Source organism: Ipomoea triloba, chromosome 6, assembly GCF_003576645.1.
Source record: "Ipomoea triloba cultivar NCNSP0323 chromosome 6, ASM357664v1".
Lineage (NCBI taxonomy): Eukaryota > Viridiplantae > Streptophyta > Magnoliopsida > Solanales > Convolvulaceae > Ipomoea > Ipomoea triloba.
In genome coordinates this window covers 23,902,873-23,920,840 of record NC_044921.1, presented here as the reverse complement: position 1 = coordinate 23,920,840, position 17,968 = coordinate 23,902,873, and the positions used below count along the sequence as shown (strand labels likewise).

Here is a 17,968-nt window from a genome sequence, read left to right as displayed (position 1 = left end):
AAGTAGTGTGAAAATGGGAAACATAAATACAGTATAAAAGTTCTTTATCACCATTATGCATGTTTTTTTTAATAGTTATACCCATATTTTATTAAGTCATAAAGGGTTTAATTTGTGAGTCATTATATTCCACTATAGTAACTTATCAACAATAAAAAAAATTTATGATTCAAATCCAAGTATTCTATCACAATTACTAAAAGATAACTTAAACTGTCGAGATCTTGTGGTTTAGTGGCATCCGATTGTGATATTGATTCTTTCTACTTTAATAGTATGATAGAATTTCCTTTGGCCACGTGCCACTCTAAAGCTACAACGTACCCATTCAAAATTCAGCCATCTTGGTAGTTTTTTGGTCGATCTTTTTAGTTTGAGTTTGTGCAACCTATGCTAGTTTAACTTCTTGTATGGAACTCCATACAGAACACACTGAATAGATGGTTTAACTTCTTGTAACTAGTACGGACTTCATCCAGAACACACTGAATAACGGCTACAGGCTTTCAGGTAAATCCTACCCAATATTGGGTAATTAAATGTTAATTTGGTCGGTAAACCCTCTATTTAGCAGAAGCTAGCTGGTGCATGCATCTGTCACTGCACTGTGCAGACATATTTTTCTATATATATAATACTCACTTCTCAGTATTATACAAACATCTGCATCTATATATAGTTCTTCAACTCCAAATCATTCAACCCCCCCACATCACTCCAAGCAAGATTTCCCTCTATTTAGAAGTTTGGATTTCCAACAAATTATACCAAAAAGTTACAGTCTTTAAACTATTCAATCTTCTTGGGTTCCACTCCATAATGGGAGCTTTTCATAGATGGTCATCGGCGTCTTCTACGTCGTCGGATTCGTGTTCTTCCGGGTCGTCGTTTTCCGCCGGCGGCGGGAATCAGGCGGAGAAGATCAAAGGGCCGTGGAGTGCCGAGGAGGACAAGATCTTGACGCGCCTCGTGGAGCGGTACGGCGCACGGAACTGGTCCATGATGAGCAAGTACATAAAGGGCCGCTCCGGCAAGTCCTGCCGGCTCCGGTGGTGTAATCAGCTCAGTCCCGCCGTGCAGCACCGCCCGTTCTCCGCCGCCGAGGATGACGCCATCTTGGCCGCCCACTCGCGGTACGGCAACCGGTGGGCCACCATTGCACGGTTGCTCCCCGGACGCACCGATAACGCCGTCAAGAATCACTGGAACTCCACGTTAAAACGACGACACAAACAACAATCTCAGCCGTCCGATCTTCCAATGACGGTGACGGACGTTAACGTTAACGTTAACTCGCCGGGATCTACCGAATTCGTAACGGAAAAATCACCGGGAACGGACACTTGGGATGACGAGTTTGACCCAATGACGGCGTTGACCCTGGCGCCGCCGGGAATGGGCGGTGACTCGCGGCCGCCGGAGTGTTTGCCGGCGGTGTTTTGGGATGCCATGAAAGATGTGATTGCTAGGGAAGTGAGGGATTACATTACGTCGTCGTTTTCGGAGGCGTCTACCAGCTATCATTAGCATGAAAGCGATGATAATGATGTTTAGTGGTTGCTAATTAATTATTTGTTAATAGTTTTCAATTGGGAATGGAAATCTATCGCCATCATGAGATCATGGTCTGTTAATTGACAGCTTGATCATATTATTATTATTAGTTAATTATTATAAACTTAAGAATATTTTGAGACATTAAAATCGCATGTCTTACTACTTTGAAATATTTAATAAAAAGTCATATTCACCAATAAATTAATTAATATTTATATCTTTATTATAAAATTTGTTGAAAAAAAAATCCCGTAAATAATTATCCACCAGTTGCAATCACTCCAGCAGTTTGGTACTAGACATGACTCTTTATTGGTCCTGCTCAACAAAAATGACTATTGGTATTTTTTGTTAGAGCCGATCACAAATCACGTTTTATTTAAAACACGAATAGTAGCTGGATTAAAGATAAAAGGATTATTGAATTCTTTTAAAAAGCAGGCAAAATTAACGGCTGGTATTAAAAACGTGCGCGGTGTAGCTGATGTTAAAGGGCACATGTGAACACCGTTTCCTTCACCGTCCATCATATCCCTTTCTGGTTTAATGTCAAAAATCAGATTGTTTTTTGATGCGCAGCCACATCTTTTGTTCTCCTCCACAGCCACCACTTATCTACTTCTCTTTTGTTAACCGACAAGGACAAGATATATAACATAACAAAAGTCTAAGGCCAACGTATAACTAATTACTAATGACAAGATATTTTGGACGGTTTAACTATAAAGTCATGAATTTGAATCAATAATACCATATTAACTTGTTAACATGTTAAACAATGAGATAATGACAAGTGCTAGGCGCTTTATAGCTAATTATAAGTAATTATTGAACATGCAAGAATTTCTTGTAATTGTTATAATGTGGATCAAGGTCCACTATATTCAAATTATATATTTGTAATTAATATTTGATATACATTAATCTTCTAACTGAAAGTATATAATACATTAATTATAGATATATAATTTAAATTTTATTTTAAATTAAGGTTTACGATACAAGGTGAATCTGCCTCTATGGTATAATTCGTGGTTTTCCTAGTTCTTCGACAATTTTTTCTTTCTTTTTTTTTTTTCTTTTTTTAAAAAACAAAAGAGTAAAAAGTCAGGCCCAAAACCTTTTTTTGGGGAAGCCCACTAAATAAGGATCAGCCCAATTCGGAAACAGCACCGCCGGCGATACTTTTGGGTTTTGGTAAGCCTGCCGTCAGTGATGTCAACAAGCATCGGAGAAGTTTTAAGACAATTCATCGATGGACAAGGAGAATTCAAAGTCCAACAATCCTTTGTTCTGCTTAAAGTGGCCGTGGGATACTGTTAATCCTAACCAGAATAACCCCCAAAGCCCTGCAACTCCTTGTACCTTAGAGACGCCATGGCTATTCAAATCATTTCAAAATTTGACTTCCTTAGCCTTCAGTTTCATCCATAACACGTCCAATTCCCGAAACTTTTCCCTCGGAATCCCCGCGCTGAAGCCGCCCCCGGCGGTGAAGAAGAAATTGAGTCCGGAGGAACAATCGGAGGCGGAGCAGAGAGCGTTTGCGGCGGCGCTGGCGAGCGCTAAAGAGGCTACGGTGTTGGAATTCTACTCCCCCGCCTGCCAGCTCTGCAACTCTTTGCTTAATTTCGTTACGGAGGTCGAGAAGCGGAACTCGGATTGGCTCAACATTGTTTACGTTGATGCTACGAGTGATCAATGGCTGCCTGAGGTGCACATTTTCTGTTCCCAATTTGCATTATTTTAATAACCTCTTCTATTTTGAGCTAAAATAGTTTTACAGATCTTGTGTTGTTGTTGCTGCATTGTAATTAATCCAAATTTTAGCTCCATTTAGGTTCAATGATCTAAACTTTACCTTTCAAGATTCATTTCTTTGGTGGTTTATTTTGTATTGTGATGAAGAAGTGTAGGGTTTAAAATTGTTAATGTGGACAATCTCAACCAAGTTGGTTTGACTTGGTAACACAATGTTACAAGATCGACTCTGAATGAGAGAATTGGCCTTATTGGTTTAAGCTGATCAGCTATGGATAACCTAGACTAGTTTGCCTCTTGTAATTAGGTTCACACACCTTCAGGTAGTGGCTACGCGTTTCTCTCGTAACTCCAAAAACAAAATGGAATGTGAGTGTCGTTCATGTTGTTCTTGGAGAGTTGGAGCTATGGGAGTCTGGTTTTGATTCTCTAGATAATGACTGTGGATCATTTAGTAATGCCAATGTAGGTGATAGAGGTTTCACTGCTTACAAATCAACATGAGCTTGGCTAGTTTCCCTAAAGGATGTTCTCCTTGGCTAATGTTGATCCTAGAAATGTTTTTGTTTAGAAAATTTTCTGTGTGTAGCATCAAGGGACTTTGTGATAAGTTTCTAGAGATTTGTTTGCTTATGTGAATGCTGTAGAGGTTCTTGGTTCTTGATGAGTTTATAACTGGTACGATGATGCTGCAAATCTCCAACCATCAATTCAGTGGGGACTTTCCGTGGTCTGTATGTCCTTGCACTTGACATCGAGTAATGACACACAATGTCGAATTTGGGTTACTGACCTAGGTAGGTTCGTTATGAAAACCCAAACTTAACAGGTCTAAAGAATCCTCGGGATGGATCAAGTCCGGATTCTGCATCATCAGCAGCATATATGATTCTGTTTTGTTTGACTTAACTTCATTGATCAGTGCATTTTATGCTTGAATTACAACTGACTTATATTGTTCTGTTCTGTTATTATCCAGCTTCTGAATTACGACATAAATTATGTTCCTTGCTTCGTTCTCCTGGACAAACATGGGAAGGCCCTTGCAAAAACAGGCGTTCCGAACAGCAGACTGCATGTAGTTGCTGGTGTTTCTCACCTCCTCAAAATGAAACGCCCACAGAAGAAACAGTGATGATGATCTCATATACTTTGTGCTGAAATAGCTTTTATGCAGACAGTTATGTGTTGAACCAACAACTCAAATCATAGGATGACCAATTTCACTCTTAGTCTTGTGTTGGATTCTTGGATGCATGCAAAAGGCAATATATTTGTTAGTGGATGTTAAAATACTTAATTATATTAAAATTACAAAGAGCTATGTTCTCAATGTGATATTGTGGTTGGTTTTTTATTTTCTATCTGATTAACACACAATGTTGTGCCAGATTGTTTGTAGAATGTAAAATTTGCGGGGTAAGAATTTCACCTTTTCGTGTAAGTAACTCCGTTTGGTCTTGTGGACATCAGACGCTCCAACTTAATGAGTTATTAAGTTACTATAGAGTATAATTTACTATTTCAGACGAGATATGGAGCTTTTAGGTCAAAGGATTTCACCTTTTGTATGAAAGAAAGCATGTAATGTCATTATAAACCATTCTTCTGAGAAGATTTGGTTTAATGGGCATGAATTTGACGAGAATGGACCGAGTTTTAATGAACATGTAATGAGAGTTTTATTCTTTGAAAGCCGGCATCTCGTTTTCCGAAAGAACATATTGGGCTTGGCTTGCATACTTGGGCCTAAAGGAGAAACCAGGCCCGATTTGAGTGGACCAGATGGGCCGAGGGATCCACCCCAACCCTAGTCTGTAGATTGTCCAGTAAAGAAGGCAATCGTAATCAATTTCCGGTCAGTCACGATTAAGCAAAAGCGGCAGCTGAATTCTTCTACGATCGGCGAAGATGAGTTTGGGGAAAGTGGGCAAGTTCACACGGAACATTCTAGATCAGAAACGTCGACTCCTTGCCGCAAAATGCGAGGTGAAGAGGAAGCTCTACAAGGCGATCTGTAACGACCCCAGTCTTCCGGCGGATATGCGTGAGGCTCACCGTCAGAAGTTGTCGGAGCTTCCCAGGAATAGCTCCTTTACCCGGTTGAGGAATCGGTGTATCTTCACCGGTCGTCCTCGTGCTGTTTATGAGAAGTTTCGGATGTCTCGGATCGTCTTCCGTGCTTTAGCAAATCAGGGTGCTTTGCAGGGCGTGAAGAAAGCTTCTTGGTAGTCATCTCCAGGTATAAACTGATTAATGGGTTTTTCTAAGATTTTTTGTATTCATAATTTCTTGCTAGTTGCTATACTATACTAAATGCTCGAAACTGTTCGACGAATTGTCAATAAGAATTCTTGTTTTGTCATTTAGTAAGAATTACGCCCCATTCCAGCATAGATCATATTAGGTTTTCGTGTTTTGTTAGTTTCTATTGTCGGTGGTGTAATTCTTGGAAACAATGTTGCAGAAGAGTTTCTGGGTAGTAAAGAGAGAATATTTCTGCCTAAAGATTGCCTCTTTTTTTTTTGCTGGCATAGAAGTAAGAATTAGTTTACTGTATATGGTGATTTGACTATTCAAGTGTATGATATGATTGGGCAGTCTACCTGTTTGTTGATTTTCCATTGAGAAATCTATGCATTACATTTACTTGCTGTGAAAAATGTCCTGAATCACGCTGGAATCATGAAGTTTTCAGAGTCATCACATTACTGTAAAACACTATTATCTTTGTCATTTAATCGGAATGGGAGTGTGGTATAGCCTTCAGTTACTGAAGAAGAGTTATTAAAAGAAAAATAAGATGCTATTCTCTGGTTATGGCTCCGAAAAACATGGATTTGCCTATTCGTGTTAGTACTAGGCAGAGTCTCCAGGTTTAGGTTAAGGCATCTAGTTGCTGAGTATTGTTAAGGTTTTCAAACTAATTTCTGGTTTTTGCATTCTAATTACAGGATCATAGATTTGCATTGCAGAGGTTTAAGAACGCTTACCTCTTTTTAGTAAATAACAGCACATAGTATTATGTGAGTCTTAAAAAAGGCACATTCTTTCAGCCCATTTGCAATTTTTGCTAAAGTTCATACATAGCATTGCATTATGAATTTAATTGCAAAATTTGTAATTTTATGAGTCCACACCGAACACTGTAGTCTGGATTCACATGCTTGTGCTCGACTTGTTATACTACCCTTTGAATTGCTATCTATTATTTGGGAAAATAATGCGGTGCTGGTTATGACTTACCTGCACTGTCATGTCACCAGCGTCCAGCGCTATGATAGTTCATGATTGTAATTGACATCCCTACTGCTAGTGTGTAAATATTGAGATAAGATAATGGTCCCCGACTAACCATGTCATTTTGCAGGAAGTGAAGTGGTTCGAGTCCTGGACAATACTTAACTAGGAGTTGAGCTTGGATCGAGACATACATCTATAGCTTTTGTTTTGTGCTTCAATTACAGAAAACTCGAATGCCCTTTGTTTCTATTGTTACAGTGGCACTCTTTTGTCTCAGTAATAGTGTTCAAAAACTAGTGATCAATTTGGTGTTATTAATAAAGTTGCAACTTCATTGATGTATCCACTATGATGTAGACATCACTAAGAATTATTACTCCGTATATGCTTTTGCAAAATGCTTGCCATATCTTTTCCTTTAACAGAGGTCTTGTCGTTAAAGGTTTTGCTACAATTAGGGATGCAGTTGAGTTGAGTTAGATTCTGCAACAATTAAGGATGTAATTGAGCTGAACTGAAGTTTGAAGCTCGATTTCAATTTTTAGCTTAATAGGTGAGAGGACCCATACTTGATGCAAATGTTTCCTTAACTCCATGCTCACAATCTACCATTCAAAGAATCAGAGTATATATTGAAAAAAGAAAACTCACAACCGAACATTTAATGTCACCACCAAAAAGTATATGCTCCACTCTAGTGAATAAACTATAAATCACACAAAAGATAAACTATAAATCACACAAAAGAAGTAAACCGCCCAAAAATAACATATTTGGTCTCTAAATACCCTAGGTATAGGCTAACGAAAAAATTCATTTGAAAGACAACATAACTTTACAAAGTCAATCAGCAAAAATGTTATACAATTCAAAAGTCGAGACAAATTGGACAAGTTTGCAATATACAAGGATGGGTACGAGGTTGTTATCGCATGAATCTTGTAGGCATATACTCACCAAATCTAATGGGATAACTATAAAACTCTTCATTTCTGCTATCTCCCTTTCTCCTATGGAAAGGCACAAACCAGGGTAGACCTCGGTCTTCCACTGTATTCCTCGCTTCCAGCGTGTTGTCTAGAATTGTCCCGACGATCATTGCCACAGTGGGGGGCGACGAGAAAATCGTATTCAATATGCCATTGAACTGCAAACATCGAGCAAAAGTGTATTACTCACCAGCATTTACTATCGGTTAGAAGAATCGCAAGGTTAAGGAAGGTCGGTTTTCTTACCCATCCGGCCTGGGTTTTGACAGGGCCATGACCGGAAATATCTGTGTTCATCACAAAGTATTGCGGTATGGATATTCCAAGGAACAGAGAGACGCCCAACACATAAATGTTCCGCATCGAGTTGTTATTTGCGAATTGAATGTATGAAACCCCGACAGCAGCTGCAATACAAATAAGGAAATTTTAGGTGAAGATACATCGAGAGGACTAAAAACGACGAGAGGATGAGGACTTACCAACAATGCCATACAAGATGCAATATATGGCTGCGAATATGGGCAAAGGAATTGAAGCAAAGAATGCTCCGAATTTTCCTGGAAATTTCAAAAAATCATTGTTCAGTTATATAGTTCGTGGGTTTGTCAAATGAAGTATGCTATATTTACAGCTCAAAGCAATTTTGAATCTAATAGAGAGAGAGTCGAACCAAATATGGAAAAGAAGATCATGAAAGCACTGGATATCTCTACAACTCTTCTGCTCCCAACACGAGTTAGTCCGAGTAGGCCAACATTTTCACTGCATTTTCCCATACACAGCAAATCAAGAACGAAATGCGTAGAGCTAAGGAGCATTAAAGACGAAGAAGAATTGCAATATTGATTGTAAAGCTAAACATCTCCAACAGAAACATACGATGCCATCTAAAAGCATTTAATTATCAAACCCGATAAAAATGAATTTGTGCAGGGTATTGGTTACTTACACAGATGCAGCAGTACCGACAACACCACCGAAAAACCCATCAATGAGCTGGCCTATACCCTGCCCACGCAATAAAACGAAAAATAAGGCGACAAACCACATATTAATGTATTGCAACTCCCGAAATGTTGCCCTGATTTGGTAAAAAAAAAAAAAAAAAAAAAANAGGCTAACGAAAAAATTCATTTGAAAGACAACATAACTTTACAAAGTCAATCAGCAAAAATGTTATACAATTCAAAAGTCGAGACAAATTGGACAAGTTTGCAATATACAAGGATGGGTACGAGGTTGTTATCGCATGAATCTTGTAGGCATATACTCACCAAATCTAATGGGATAACTATAAAACTCTTCATTTCTGCTATCTCCCTTTCTCCTATGGAAAGGCACAAACCAGGGTAGACCTCGGTCTTCCACTGTATTCCTCGCTTCCAGCGTGTTGTCTAGAATTGTCCCGACGATCATTGCCACAGTGGGGGGCGACGAGAAAATCGTATTCAATATGCCATTGAACTGCAAACATCGAGCAAAAGTGTATTACTCACCAGCATTTACTATCGGTTAGAAGAATCGCAAGGTTAAGGAAGGTCGGTTTTCTTACCCATCCGGCCTGGGTTTTGACAGGGCCATGACCGGAAATATCTGTGTTCATCACAAAGTATTGCGGTATGGATATTCCAAGGAACAGAGAGACGCCCAACACATAAATGTTCCGCATCGAGTTGTTATTTGCGAATTGAATGTATGAAACCCCGACAGCAGCTGCAATACAAATAAGGAAATTTTAGGTGAAGATACATCGAGAGGACTAAAAACGACGAGAGGATGAGGACTTACCAACAATGCCATACAAGATGCAATATATGGCTGCGAATATGGGCAAAGGAATTGAAGCAAAGAATGCTCCGAATTTTCCTGGAAATTTCAAAAAATCATTGTTCAGTTATATAGTTCGTGGGTTTGTCAAATGAAGTATGCTATATTTACAGCTCAAAGCAATTTTGAATCTAATAGAGAGAGAGTCGAACCAAATATGGAAAAGAAGATCATGAAAGCACTGGATATCTCTACAACTCTTCTGCTCCCAACACGAGTTAGTCCGAGTAGGCCAACATTTTCACTGCATTTTCCCATACACAGCAAATCAAGAACGAAATGCGTAGAGCTAAGGAGCATTAAAGACGAAGAAGAATTGCAATATTGATTGTAAAGCTAAACATCTCCAACAGAAACATACGATGCCATCTAAAAGCATTTAATTATCAAACCCGATAAAAATGAATTTGTGCAGGGTATTGGTTACTTACACAGATGCAGCAGTACCGACAACACCACCGAAAAACCCATCAATGAGCTGGCCTATACCCTGCCCACGCAATAAAACGAAAAATAAGGCGACAAACCACATATTAATGTATTGCAACTCCCGAAATGTTGCCCTGATTTGGTAAAAAAAAAAAAAAAAAAAAAGCGGGTAATCTTCTTATGATGGAAGAACCTGAAGGCCAATGCTTCGGCTTATAACAAATGCCGGAGGGGCCGTGGCACCTGCAAGCCTCGACGCAGCATAAAACGTTGTAATGGACTGCAAACCAGACATGATCGCAAGTCAGAAACTCCAAAAAGTGAACTGTTTTCACGGCAATTCTTTATATCTCAAAACATTTCGGTAGTTTCAAGAATTGAAGAATACGACAAAAAGGCGATAACAAACCTCCGCCGACGTAACGAGTGCAGCACCCATCATTCCGAAAACATGGCTCGCTCTAAATATAGGAGTGCCCCACTGAAAAGGATACGGAATCTTGATCCTAAAAAAAATAAAGCTCCAGTGAGAATTAGTTAATTTGGAAACAGACAGATTCCTAAATCCTAATGTTCAGCTAGTACCATGGAGCAGATGAGATAAGGTTGGCACGATCTGTACGACAAGTCAGCGCGGTTCTCTCCTTAACATGGTTGTACGCGCCAGCAACAGTAAGGATAGCAGCAAATGCCCAGACAAGTCCAACGCAAAATAGCAAGGCAAATCTTTCGAGTATGGAACGGGCAAGTTGATGGTGATGGACGACATGTTGCAGATACTGTAGATTACGTGTTAGTTTTATGCTCCTTTCACTATAAAGCTCGTGGAAATAAATCGAATAAGGAAACATCACCTGTTGGCATACAACTAGTAAAATTAACATCGGAAGCCCAATCTCTACACAATCGGCCAACTGCACAAGTAGACAGAGATACACCATATCAGAAAAAGTATTACACCTTTCAGCAAGATTAAAAAAAAAAAAAGATACTTTACCTGTGGGAAGCCCCTCGAAAACAAACCGAGACCCAAAACAATTACCAATGGAGCTATAACAATGGGGCTGAAGAATCTGAAGTGAAGAATGATGCGGGAATCACTTTATAAACATCAAGTAAAAGGAAGAAGGGCAAATACATGACCCTCGAAAGTAAGGACCTCATGAGTGTTATAGTCGTCATGGACTTCAACGCCTCATACCAAAAATAAATTAGAAGTGAATAAACAATTTAACGAATGTCAGATGCTGATAACAATGATCAGAATCAGTTTACCTCGTAAGATTTCCCCACACCTTGCCATAGCCGAGAATAATATTGATAAAGGAAGAGACAATTAGTGAACCTTGAATCGCTCTCATTGTGTGGAGAAATCTCTACAAGCACCAACATAGAGCAGTCAAAAAGATAACGCCACAGGTGAAAGTAAATAATTAATGACTATAGTATCTGTTCACAATCACGGGAAAAAAAAAATACAAAATAGAGACTGACGAAAAACCAGTAGAAAATTAATATTAACACCGAATTTGCTTTACCTCATGCTCGGAGGGAAAGGTATCACTAGAGAGATCATTTATAACTAACAATGCCGATATAAGATATGCAAAAGAAGGACCCATGACTGTGGGAAGCCGTGTCCCAAGAAGTGTTTGCAGGAGGGTATTCACTCCGGATGTGAAAAGCAAACCTTGAATCACGCGGGCCCTATCACCCTGCTCACGAGATTAATAAAGTTCGGATTAGTTACCACTCGAGATGACAGTTAAATAACTTCCTTAAGACGGGAATGGTAAAGGCATACCGCACCCCCTCCCATCTGAGGCACGAGTGTATTCACAATCATCACTGTAGTTCCAAGCATAACCACATAATGTTGGAAAGCCAGCAGAACCGTTTGAACTGAAGAAAAATTAGAGATCATAATTAATTAGTTAGGCAAAATTCATAAATGCTAAATCCCTGCTATTTAATTCTGTTCGAAAATCGAACCTACCATGAATGCAAGTAATTGAAAATTAAAAAGAAAGACGGTTGCTTCATATTATCCATAAATTGTTAGCTAATCCAATCCAAAATTCCCAAAGTCACTCCTCTCGGGAATCAAATAAGAAGGCTCTAGTACTGCCTAGCTTCCCGGTTATGTCTACCAATAAAGAAAGCAATATTTCGGTACACACAAATTCCAGAAACATTGAATGAAAAGGATAGTCGGGACCACAAAATGAAGAAGACGTTATCTGTGTGTCCATCAAGTGCAGCAAGATGTTGGTCTGCACCTTCAAACATCATGTCAAGATATTTAGGTTTCTCTTGTTTGGCCACTAAGAGATAACAATTCACGGCATATGGTGAAAGAAAGAATCGAGAAACACGGGGGCTAGGCTTGACATCAATGCAGCTCTTCATAGCAGGAAATAATGATCTTCAATGGCCTAGAAGGCTAGAACTGGTGAAAAGTCTTTATCCCTAACAACAAAAGATTGGAACCCTATTTCTTTGGCACACTCATAAACAGGGAAACTAAAGGCCTATTACTAGATCCCACCAACCCTAGCTTCATTGTCAAACAGCAAAATCACTCCCTATCTAACCATCAAACTCTGTAGCTCAAAAACAATGAAACCATTTCTCTGGCACACTCATAAACAAGGAAATTAAAGGCCTATTAGAAGAAAAAAAATAAAAAAATCTCACTTCTGAGTCACTAAACCCCAGGAGCTCAATTCTATGCTTCTTACAAATTTTTACCAATCCATACATGATAGCAGAGTATGTTAACTGACACTTGAACTATAAACCCATCTAGCTACAGTTCCTTTTCAAGAAAAGAAAGAAAAAGGGGTTATTTTAGTCAATAGATCTCCAATTTGATCCCAAAGTAAAGAAACCATAGAATATCCCATATGAAAAAAGCACAACTTTTTTTATATTCTGTATGGATGTTTGAAAAGCGTATCACAGGAAAAGTTGGTGATACTGATACACCTTTTTCAGCTCGATTTATTAGTTGGCAAAGCTTATTTAAAATTCAGACGCCAGAGATAAGCACAAAATTAGTTAAAAGAAAAATAATTAAAAAAGAATCTTGTGGGAGAAGAGAACTAACCCCATGAAGGGTTGGAGTGTATGCAGTAGTGAAGGTGAAGCAGCTGCTCCGCCGGAGGGTAAACGGGGCCTCTGGCGGCGCCAAGCGGCATTACTGGCGGCGGCGGCGGCGGAATCCCCTGTGGTGGCGGCGGATGGTGGTGGTGATGATGACCTGTCTCCCCCATTATCTTATCTCGCTTCTACACCAAAAAGATTCAAACTTTAAGCAGAAAGATTCCCCCTTTTTATGACCCAAAAACTCTTCTTTAGCTTTGTTTCCAAGAATCACACCACCGACAACTAAAACTAAACCCAGAAGCCAAATAAGGGAACTTGTCCAAAAAAAAAACCCAGAAATCTCTTTCGCTGCCGCGCTGGAAAGTTAGATGCTTTAACTCTCTCTCTATCTCTCTCTCTCTCTCTCTCTGTGGTTTTCCAGAAACAGAAAAAATTAATGCTACACGCAAAGAGGTGAAGAAGATGAGATCCAAAACGCAGTGAGGGTGGATTAAAATAGTATTATTTCTTCCCAAAGAAGGAGAGATAAAGAAAGAAAGAAAGAGAGGAGGTGTGGACGCGGAGTGGAGATTAAAAGCAGTAGCAGGGAGGAGATGTGGGGGTGAAGGGACTTGGATTACATTACGTTAAAGTTTGTCCTTTTCGAGGAAAAGAAGAGTGTCATCGCAGGTAAATAAATTACCAGGTATGCGTAGGACCACATGGGTCCACGAATTCCGATGTATCATATTTTGCACACCCGCCCCTCATTTCTGACTTTATAACAGTTTCTGCCATGCTTCATCTCTTTGGTAATTGGTACTTTGCTACTCACTAGTCACTACGTACTTTCTTCTTCATAAATATATCAACCAAAGTACAATTATATTCTTAGTACTTCACTTTTTATTTTACTTTTTACACCATTTTTAGCTCTTATATAGTTATATATATGCCCATAGTAAACTTTTTTTTTATTTGTTTATAGATTTGATTCGATTGATGAAATTATTTATAATTAAAGATGTCAATTTTTATTGGAATAAAGGCTAAATTGGCCACTGAACATAACGCGATAGTGTAATCAGATGGAACTAAAAACCTGCAATTACTCCACTCAACATATCATATGCCTCCAATTTCACCTGGTAGCCGACAACCCTTCTTTTGGGTTGAGCGCTGACCTAGCTTATTATAATTTTGACGCAATATTCCATTTTTCGAGGGAGCGTTGACCTGGCTGATTACAACTTTGACTCAAAATTTCATTTTTCGGTTGAGCGTTGACCTGGCTGATTACAACTTTGACTCAATATTCCATTTTTCGGGTGAGCGCTGACCTTGCTGATTACAACTTTGACTCAATATTCCATTTTTTGGTTGAAAACTGACCTGGCTTATTATAACTTTGACTCAATATTCCATTCAACAACGAAATCATTTTTCTCCTTTATTCTTAGGGTTTAGAAACCACACGAATGACTCTATGTTCCATTAAAGAATGCATACCAAACGATAGCAAGTTAATATTGTAACATTTATGTACAACAACGCTCAGCAACCGACAAGGATGGACCACATAGTACAACAACAAAACTAAAGGAAAGCAGAGATGCCGGGATTTCAATTTACAAACAAGATAAAATCGCATGATTTTCACAAAAACAAACAACAAACTCAGACCCAACTTCACTTTGTCGTCGTATCCATTCAAGACACGTGGAAGACATGTCGAGTGTGTGGTATGTGCCATTGCGTCACCTCTATATAAGACACATTTATTGCCTTTGTTTAGGGAAGATTGTGCTATTATCACCTTACTATTGTTCACAATCTTGATTAATTCATATTCACTCAATATTATCTGATGTAATTACTACTTTACCATTTGCACTATCATTTATAAAATTTATGAGAAATCCTTTAATGTCAAAAATATTGCATATACTATTATAAAATTTGGAGTTATAATATTTAAATATATACTCTAACAATCTATATTGTTAACTAATTTATTGTACAAGAGATACTCAGCATTTAGCAACATTATGCACAAAGAATCAAAATAAAATACAACACCCTAAACATGTGTCGTGCAACAAACGTGCAAGCCAACCTTGTGGAGTTCATGGGAAATGAAGACAACATGTTTAGGGAGTTGTATTTTGAGTACTACTGACTCTGTTATAATGTAGTATCTATTCATAGCTACTTTCTCAACCTACTGAAGCACAAAGAGTCAACAATTGTCTCCACTGAAACTCGAACCCACTCCCATCATCCATGTATTAAAAATGAAAGATCATATTAAAAAAATGTTAATTAAAATAAGAGAAAAAAGTTACTTTGTATTTTTGAGTATTGAGTACTAGACCATAACACACATTTCTATAAATAATGTTATATTCTCCTACAAAAATTAGTTTGTAATATTTACTTTCGTTATTGCGTTTTATTTATTTTTAATTAATTTAAGTAATAAATGCCCCTCAATTATTTAGGCAACAATATAATATATTTAGTTTATGCATTATAGAATACTGCTGGTTATTTTCTATGTAGTATTTAATAGTTGTAGCTATCATATCTAGAAAAAAAATAATAATAGGCATTGTAATGCAAAGAAGTTGATTTTTAAAAAATCATAGAGAGAATGTTTTGCCACTATTGAGATCTTAACCGGTACGACCACAATTAGTTTTTACTATCCTTAAGATCCTATTTGACATGATCAAAATTAGTCGTGATGTATAGTCTTAATTGATCGATAAAAAAAATACTATTGAGATATTGAAATATAGTCACGACTCACAGGCCATTGGTTTTAAAGCAATGCGCAAAATGGACTAGTCATTAGTGATTATAGTCCAAGTAAATTATGGGACAATCTCCAACCAAGTTAGTCGAGTAGTTTGTTTGATATAATCACAAAATTTTAATTTTGATCCATCGTGAGAGTTGTTTATTAGTCTTTTTGAGTTAAATAATTGATTCAATCAATTTGGATGATTAAAATTGTAAGACCAACGTAGAGACTTTTAATTAATTTGTAAATCAAAAATTGAAAATTAGAGAAAAAGTAAACAGAAAGCAACAAATTAGTATTCTTGGACTCTTTTTTTTTAAAGCGTTTTTTCCTATATTAATGTCTGCCATTAATCACATTAAAAAATAATTAAAAAACAGTCAATTCCAATCTTATCCCCACTCTCCCTCTCACCATCCCATCCCACCACCGCCCACCTTCTTTTTGTGTGTGTGTGTGTCAAAATCCAAACTCCTATCATTTCATTCCGTCCGCAACACAAATAGATCCCCTCTGAGTCACATGAACCTAATCTAAAACCGCTTTAGTTAATTATCTATTTTTTTAACTTTTAAATGGAAATAAATATAAAACTAAATGTTCTTAAATATTATATTTATAAATAATAAATATATAGTTTAAACTCGTATTAGAGTTAAACACATGCAAAAAAATGGTATGAAATGTGTTAAACATAAATATATAGTTGGTTAAACTTTTATTAAAATAAAAAAAAAAGTATATCTCAATTAATGTATTGTTTATTATTCGTAGTAAAATAGAAATTTTGTTTTGATTTGTAAACATAATATAAAATTTCAAAGTTTTAGCAGAAATTGAGGAAGTGTACCCAGTTACCGTTTGAATTTAAACTGTCGCGGTCCCCATGGCCCCATGCTGCGTGAGGACAACTCTTCACTCCCTGCCTACGATAGAGTATATTCCATTTTTTTATAACTCATTTTATTTTATGATTTCGTCATATTATATCTTCAATCTTATGAGCTTGTTTTAGGTAGATAAATAGAGAAATTGAATCAATATAATTTCAAGACTCAGCACTATACTGTATGTTTCTATATACAAGGAGTTTAAAGTCCAATACTCATGACAAAATTTGAATCTCATCATGTTGTTAACAGCAAGTATTGTGTGAGACTAAAAAAAATACTGACTATATTATAATTGAGTGATATAAATTTTTAATTTTAGATTTGATTGCCTACTAAGAAATTGAGATCTGATTCGAATTCGAACATAAGATCAGGAGTATATCCAATATTCATAGTAAAAATAATGTTGAATAAAATATCTTAATCCCGTTAAATTGAGAACACACAACCCTCGCTCTATTGTAATTGTTGGATTTTGGAACCGGAGTCACGTATACTAAGGCCCTCACCATTAGTGAATTTTGCACAAAGTTTAAGAAAAGAGGAGATGAAGTGGAAGAGAGAGAGTATTGAGAGAGAAATGGCAGGCCCCTCCGGCATAAATGGGGATTTTTCAGAAAATTGTGGGGCCCACCTCAGAAGAAAGTTGCGCCTCACCTTGCATGAGGCGTAACTGTTGCGCCCAGGCGGGCGCGTAAATATTATTATTATTTTTTTTCAGTTTTTTATTTTGTTTTTTGTTTTTTTTTTCCTTTTCTTTTTTTTTCTTCCACCTCATTTTCTCTTTCCTAATCACACTTACAAAAACTCCTCAAAATCCACACCAAAATTTATACTATTGGAGAAGGCCTAAAGGAGCCCAAAAATATTTTGGGCTTTCAACCCATGTATATTAAACGGACTAAACTGAATTTCCGGCCCAAGAATCTTTTGATCTTCTTCATGACTGTTCACTATGTTTGGCACTTTGGCACCATTCTCACTTTGCCAATGGCTTTGTGGTCTAGTGACATCTAGTGTCCCGATTAACATTCTCACATGGATGATGGGAGTGGGTTCGAGCCTCAGTGGAGTTAACTGTTGACTTATTATGCTCGAATATCAACCATTGTTATACCATGAATCAGGTTCTAAGTGTGTACATAGACACATAATATGTTGTTAAATTATTATATGTCTATCGTTAACAACTTGGTCCATGATGTAATTTTAATTGGAGACTTTTCCCAAGTCCCATCCCTGATATTTCATGAGTCAATTAGTTAGGGTTTGACTAGGCTAGTTTACTTTCACAATATCCTTTGCTAATTAGTTTGGGTAGAGTATTGACATGAAGTCACTTAATGCACATTCTTAAATAGTTGTTGTGGATT

At 37.5% G+C, this 17,968-nt stretch overlaps 4 protein-coding genes and 1 long non-coding RNA gene across 5 annotated transcripts; 3 read left to right on the top strand and 2 right to left on the bottom strand.

Annotated features, from left to right (window-relative positions):
- The first annotated feature begins 690 nt into the window (after positions 1–690).
- Positions 691–1,754, top strand: LOC116022125 (transcription factor MYB44-like). Its single transcript, XM_031262698.1, has one exon. The coding sequence runs from the start codon at positions 820–822 to the stop codon at positions 1,525–1,527; it is 708 nt and encodes a 235-aa protein (XP_031118558.1). The 5' UTR covers positions 691–819; the 3' UTR covers positions 1,528–1,754.
- A 1,018-nt stretch (positions 1,755–2,772) lies between these two features.
- Positions 2,773–4,656, top strand: LOC116022869 (thiol:disulfide interchange protein TxlA homolog). The gene is made up of 2 exons (XM_031263757.1): positions 2,773–3,271; positions 4,298–4,656. Exons 1-2 carry the CDS (start codon positions 2,813–2,815, stop codon positions 4,451–4,453), a joined length of 615 nt encoding a protein of 204 aa, XP_031119617.1. The 5' UTR covers positions 2,773–2,812; the 3' UTR covers positions 4,454–4,656.
- A 507-nt stretch (positions 4,657–5,163) lies between these two features.
- LOC116022043 lies at positions 5,164–6,959 on the top strand. Its single transcript, XR_004099127.1, has 2 exons — positions 5,164–5,560; positions 6,689–6,959. It is a non-coding gene; the product is annotated as an uncharacterized LOC116022043 (long non-coding RNA).
- A 327-nt stretch (positions 6,960–7,286) lies between these two features.
- LOC116022539 (nucleobase-ascorbate transporter 3-like) lies at positions 7,287–8,653 on the bottom strand. Its single transcript, XM_031263281.1, has 5 exons — positions 8,503–8,653; positions 8,224–8,315; positions 8,033–8,110; positions 7,797–7,957; positions 7,287–7,708 (listed from the first exon to the last, which is right to left on the bottom strand). The coding sequence occupies exons 1-5, from the start codon at positions 8,601–8,603 to the stop codon at positions 7,487–7,489; spliced, it is 654 nt and encodes a 217-aa protein (XP_031119141.1). The 5' UTR covers positions 8,604–8,653; the 3' UTR covers positions 7,287–7,486.
- Positions 8,654–8,667: 14 nt separating this feature from the next.
- On the bottom strand, positions 8,668–13,528 carry LOC116022538 (nucleobase-ascorbate transporter 3-like). The gene is made up of 14 exons (XM_031263280.1): positions 12,919–13,528; positions 11,614–11,711; positions 11,348–11,524; positions 11,085–11,185; positions 10,807–10,882; positions 10,664–10,723; positions 10,395–10,588; positions 10,219–10,315; positions 10,003–10,089; positions 9,812–9,870; positions 9,533–9,624; positions 9,342–9,419; positions 9,106–9,266; positions 8,668–9,017 (listed from the first exon to the last, which is right to left on the bottom strand). The coding sequence occupies exons 1-14, from the start codon at positions 13,082–13,084 to the stop codon at positions 8,796–8,798; spliced, it is 1,668 nt and encodes a 555-aa protein (XP_031119140.1). The 5' UTR covers positions 13,085–13,528; the 3' UTR covers positions 8,668–8,795.
- Between the last annotated feature and the right edge of the window lie 4,440 nt (positions 13,529–17,968).

Excerpts from the sequence above, each read along its gene's own strand:
- LOC116022539 (XM_031263281.1), bottom strand. The coding sequence starts at position 8,603 with ATGTGGTTTGTCGCCTTATTTTTCGTTTTATTGCGTGGGCAGGGTATA. Across the intron at positions 8,316-8,502 it reads GTCGGTACTGCTGCATCTGT|TGAAAATGTTGGCCTACTCG; the intron begins GTAAGTAACCAA and ends GGGAAAATGCAG. Across the intron at positions 7,958-8,032 it reads CATCTTGTATGGCATTGTTG|CTGCTGTCGGGGTTTCATAC; the intron begins GTAAGTCCTCAT and ends TTTGTATTGCAG.
- LOC116022869 (XM_031263757.1), top strand. The coding sequence starts at position 2,813 with ATGGACAAGGAGAATTCAAAGTCCAACAATCCTTTGTTCTGCTTAAAG. Across the intron at positions 3,272-4,297 it reads GTGATCAATGGCTGCCTGAG|CTTCTGAATTACGACATAAA; the intron begins GTGCACATTTTC and ends GTTATTATCCAG.
- LOC116022538 (XM_031263280.1), bottom strand. The coding sequence starts at position 13,084 with ATGGGGGAGACAGGTCATCATCACCACCACCATCCGCCGCCACCACAG. Across the intron at positions 10,589-10,663 it reads TACTAGTTGTATGCCAACAG|TATCTGCAACATGTCGTCCA; the intron begins GTGATGTTTCCT and ends CGTAATCTACAG. Across the intron at positions 10,316-10,394 it reads CTTATCTCATCTGCTCCATG|GATCAAGATTCCGTATCCTT; the intron begins GTACTAGCTGAA and ends TATTTTTTTTAG.
- LOC116022125 (XM_031262698.1), top strand. The coding sequence starts at position 820 with ATGGGAGCTTTTCATAGATGGTCATCGGCGTCTTCTACGTCGTCGGAT.